At 39.0% G+C, this 4,130-nt stretch overlaps 1 protein-coding gene across 1 annotated transcript; it reads left to right on the top strand.

The window, feature by feature from the left end:
- The first annotated feature begins 1,422 nt into the window (after positions 1 to 1,422).
- LOC127293006 (uncharacterized) lies at positions 1,423 to 3,697 on the top strand. Its single transcript, XM_051322561.2, has 2 exons — positions 1,423 to 1,693; positions 3,353 to 3,697. The coding sequence occupies exons 1-2, from the start codon at positions 1,539 to 1,541 to the stop codon at positions 3,426 to 3,428; spliced, it is 231 nt and encodes a 76-aa protein (XP_051178521.1). The 5' UTR covers positions 1,423 to 1,538; the 3' UTR covers positions 3,429 to 3,697.
- The last annotated feature ends 433 nt before the right edge of the window (positions 3,698 to 4,130 follow it).

Here is a 4,130-nt window from a genome sequence, read left to right as displayed (position 1 = left end):
AAGAATACAAATGATCTCATGGTTAAACTGTCTAATGAAATTAACTCCTTGGAACTTTATGTGAAAACTAAGGATTTCACTCTAATATATGCTCATAATAGGATATCCTACATGAGCAAATTTTTGAACTTTGCTAAAGATATCACTGATTATCCCAAGGAAGCGAGTAAGAAACAAGATGATATTAAACAAGTTGAGGAGATTAAAATTCTTAATGATATTCCTAATGATCGTCCACTAAATCTTTCAAAATGGTCTTTGCATGAATTATTAACAATGTTGCAAAAATATGCTAGTTATTCTTCTACTAATATGTGTCAAACAGGTTTTGGATCTTGTATCATTGATCTTGTGTTTAAAGAGAAAATAAATAGGTATAAAAATAGGGCTATGATACCATCTAAGATTGGGGATATATGGGAGCCAAAAATACATGTCACTATAGGAAAGATTAAATGCACAACTATGCCTATTTCAGATCTAGTCTGAGTGATATTCCAAAAACATTATATGATTCAATCAACATTGGTATTATGAAAAAATGCAATACTAATTTAAAACTTTCTGATCGCTCTACAAGAAATGCTTTAGGTAGAGTTGATAATGCCATGGTTGAATTTCATATGACTTATCTCCACATTGATTTTATTACACGGAGACTAAAATCCCATGGAACACCTTTTCTTAGAAAGACATGTGCAATGATTGATTCGAAGGAAGGGAATGTGAAATTCCAGTTCACACAAGAATTTGTTGGAGCACTTTCCAAGAAAGGAGGGATCAAAGAAAAAATGCTCCCATGATTGGAGCCCTTCTTGAATAAAAAGGTACAAAGCCTAGCTATATGGCTTTAAAGAAAGTGTTTTATGAGAGGTAACCCGGTTATTTTTCATCGAGTTTTTTTTTGCTTTGTGATTTTTTTTGTAGAGTTATAGGTTATTTTTTATTTTCTTCTTTCATGTTAAGAGATGGTTACAAATGCTCAAGTTGCGGTTTCCTGCATGCCGCTATTTACCGTTAAAAAATCACCAGAAATCCACGTAACTTGAAATGATATGTGCTATTTATCCTAAATGCATCTTTTCATCGTCTGCACGCGCATATTTTTTCTCAGATTATTCGGATTTTCCTAAGTGGCGTTTCAAAAATCATCTTTCAATTGTTGCAATTTTAGACAGATTTTGTCCTATGTTGTTTTTGTGACTTGTTTGAGTTATATGAGGTATTCTTTATAAATTCCTTTATCACTTAAGCTTCTGGACACTTGAATGACTCTCTGGATATGTTGATCCCAAATTTATTTGAGTGTCTAGTCATAGTATGCGAGCTAATTGGGCCGGCCCCCCGGGAGCCTCCTTCAGGCGTCGGCGCACTAACGTGCGCGTCGAGCGTCAACTAGGTGGGCCGGGCCGAGTTGCACCATTCCCAGAAACTGAAGGATAGACTCTCCAGGATCCACGAAGTGCAGGCAGAGGGAGTTGGAGCTCCGGTCGCCGCCGCCGCCGCGACACCCCGACCGACGAGAGCGAGAGACGGCGATGGCGCTCACCAACTTCATCGTGACGGTGGCGGCGGTTGGCGCGGCGGTGCTCCTCTTCACCACCGACGTCCGCAAGTCCGGCGCCGTCTTCCGCCGCAACGCCCGCCAAATCCGGCACTGGCTCGAGGAGGACACCGCGTCCGCCGCATCCAAGTAACGCCGCCAAACTGCCCCCTCCCGTACCCCTGCTTCCTTTTGCCTGCCTGTCTGCTGTTCTTGCTCAAGTTAGGTTGTTAGATGTGGATGCTAGTTTTAGCACGCCTCTTCATCGGGGATCAATATCTAGGTTTAAGCTTAGGAGTCGTTTTGTAATCGGAGGCAAAATTTAGGAGTAGCTATTCGAAATTGCGATTTTAACGTTTTTTACAGTAGCTATTTGAGTGGTGGATTCTAATATGGTTGGTTGATTTTTTTGTTTTTGTTTTTGAGCGAGTGCTTAATGCTAATACACTACTGCAGTCTCTCAAGGCAACCGTGGGAAAGCTGTTTGACTGGTGGTGCTGGATATAAATTGTGAGTAGCTAGGAACATTATGATGAGCTAGGGACCAAATTGGATTGGATGAATTTGGCTTGATCCAGCCAAAGAATTTACTTCTTTCATGAAAAACAAAAGCATATTTTTAAGCATGGTTTGAGAAGTGCAGGGTTAAGTTTCTGAACCCGAATCTTAGAGCAAAGCAAAGAAGATATCAATGGTAGCATGTTCTAAGACATTTTGATGCACTTGTGTTAGTTGTCGTCCTAGCAAGCTATGCTCTTCGAGCGATTTTGCTAGTTGGTCCAATGTATTTGAAGTTGATGTGTTAATGGCCTAAGGGAAATAGTCAAATAAACGCTTTAGGTAATGAAACCTATTATATATTTGGATATATTGCTGTTGAATGAAGTCTAGAGTACGCTTTCTTCTTAAGTTTACATGCATATTTTGCCACATCATCTAATTAGCTACGATTAACATGTTAACCCCATTTCATTGTTTGAACATCCGAGCTTGACCTGGGTTGAGACCACTTCTCAAGGTTGTTCAGGCCCGATTGGGCGTAACTAGGTAAAGCTTGGAGGGATTTGTGTTGCCGGTTAGCCCAGGGCTTTGATCAAATGTCATGTTACTCTTGCTATAGTTACCAAATCATGCTAAATGCTTGTTTGTACCTAGAAAAAGGGACACTCGGTCTCATGTTACATTTATAAAGAAACGACGCGCCGTGAAAGTTCCTATATTATCACCTGAAATATGTCTGCCTTCACAATCCAATTGTTAGCAATTAAGATTTTATCCCCTTCTGCTTCATAAGTTATGGTTTCAAATTAACTCCATATATCATACTCTCTCCGTCCCATGAAACTCGTCTTGACTTTGTCCAAATAAATAGTGTCTAGATGCACCTAAATTTGGAGTTTTGGACAAAGTTAAGACAAGTTTCATGGGACGGAGTGAGTACATAAAAAGTGAAAAGTTAGGTATATATATATGATAGTACTGAACACCTTTTTGTAATCATAAACCTGTTGTAATGTGTAGTCCCCTATATATTCTCACTTCTCAGTTCGGTCTTTACCAGTGTAAACTATACACTCTACATATGTCAATATTTTTTATGGTGGACTATAATTCGTTGATATTCTTGAGGCAACTGTGGGAAAGCTGATTGACTGGTGGATATGAATTTTAGTGGCTAGGGACAATCTGAGAATCTAGGGGCCATGATGAATGTTGACATTGACAACACTTGTTATACTCCTGTTGTTTATGAACAACACTATATTTCCTGTTTGTTTTAACTCATCATTAAATTGAATAATGCTGCAGGTCTGCAAAAGAAGCTGTACCGCCTCCCAAGAAATTGGATGCAGAGATTCCCAAGGATAAGCCAAAGGATCACTGAAATCATTATGTTTTGTGCATGATATAACCTTTGTCAAAGCTATGATCCTTGTGCATGACAAATATAACTGTCTACTGGTTCTACCCATGCTGAGTCATAGAGATCTGTAGTAGCTCATAAATGTATGCATGCCAAATATGTTTTCATTTCTGGAGAAGTATTCTGAGGTTTGTGTAGATGCAAAATAGAATGAAGCAACCATTTGACAGCTATAATCCTCGTGAGAACCTAAATATCTAGAGCTCACTTTAAAGCCTTTGATGTGTGAACGTCTATCCAGTGCAGCTGATGTGATATGTTATTTCTGTGGAGTGATTCTTACAAGTAAATGATTTTGTTTTTAGCAGTCAACCCAACACTTTAATATCTTCAGTTTTAGAAAACTGCCATATAGGCCTTCCGTTTCGTTGCTGTAGACTGGGTATTGCCCCAAAATGTTAGTACAATCATCCATATTCAACTTTGAAGCTGTGGTTCGTGAACTGTTCGGACAATCATCCATACGTTGGGTGTCTTGCATATTATTTTTACGTGTGTATCATGTTTAACCAACTGCTTGGCTAGCATGAAGCATAGTTTCATCATCTACTAAATTGTTCTTATTTTCAACAGTCAATTCAACACTTCGATATCTATTTTAGTATGGGGAAACCATCGTGGGCCTTCCACATTGGTACTATGGAGTAGATACTGCCCCCTAAA

Source organism: Lolium perenne, chromosome 4 (assembly GCF_019359855.2).
Source record: "Lolium perenne isolate Kyuss_39 chromosome 4, Kyuss_2.0, whole genome shotgun sequence".
NCBI classification, from domain to species: Eukaryota; Viridiplantae; Streptophyta; class Magnoliopsida; order Poales; family Poaceae; genus Lolium; species Lolium perenne.
This window is presented reverse-complemented; position numbering and strand designations above follow the sequence as displayed.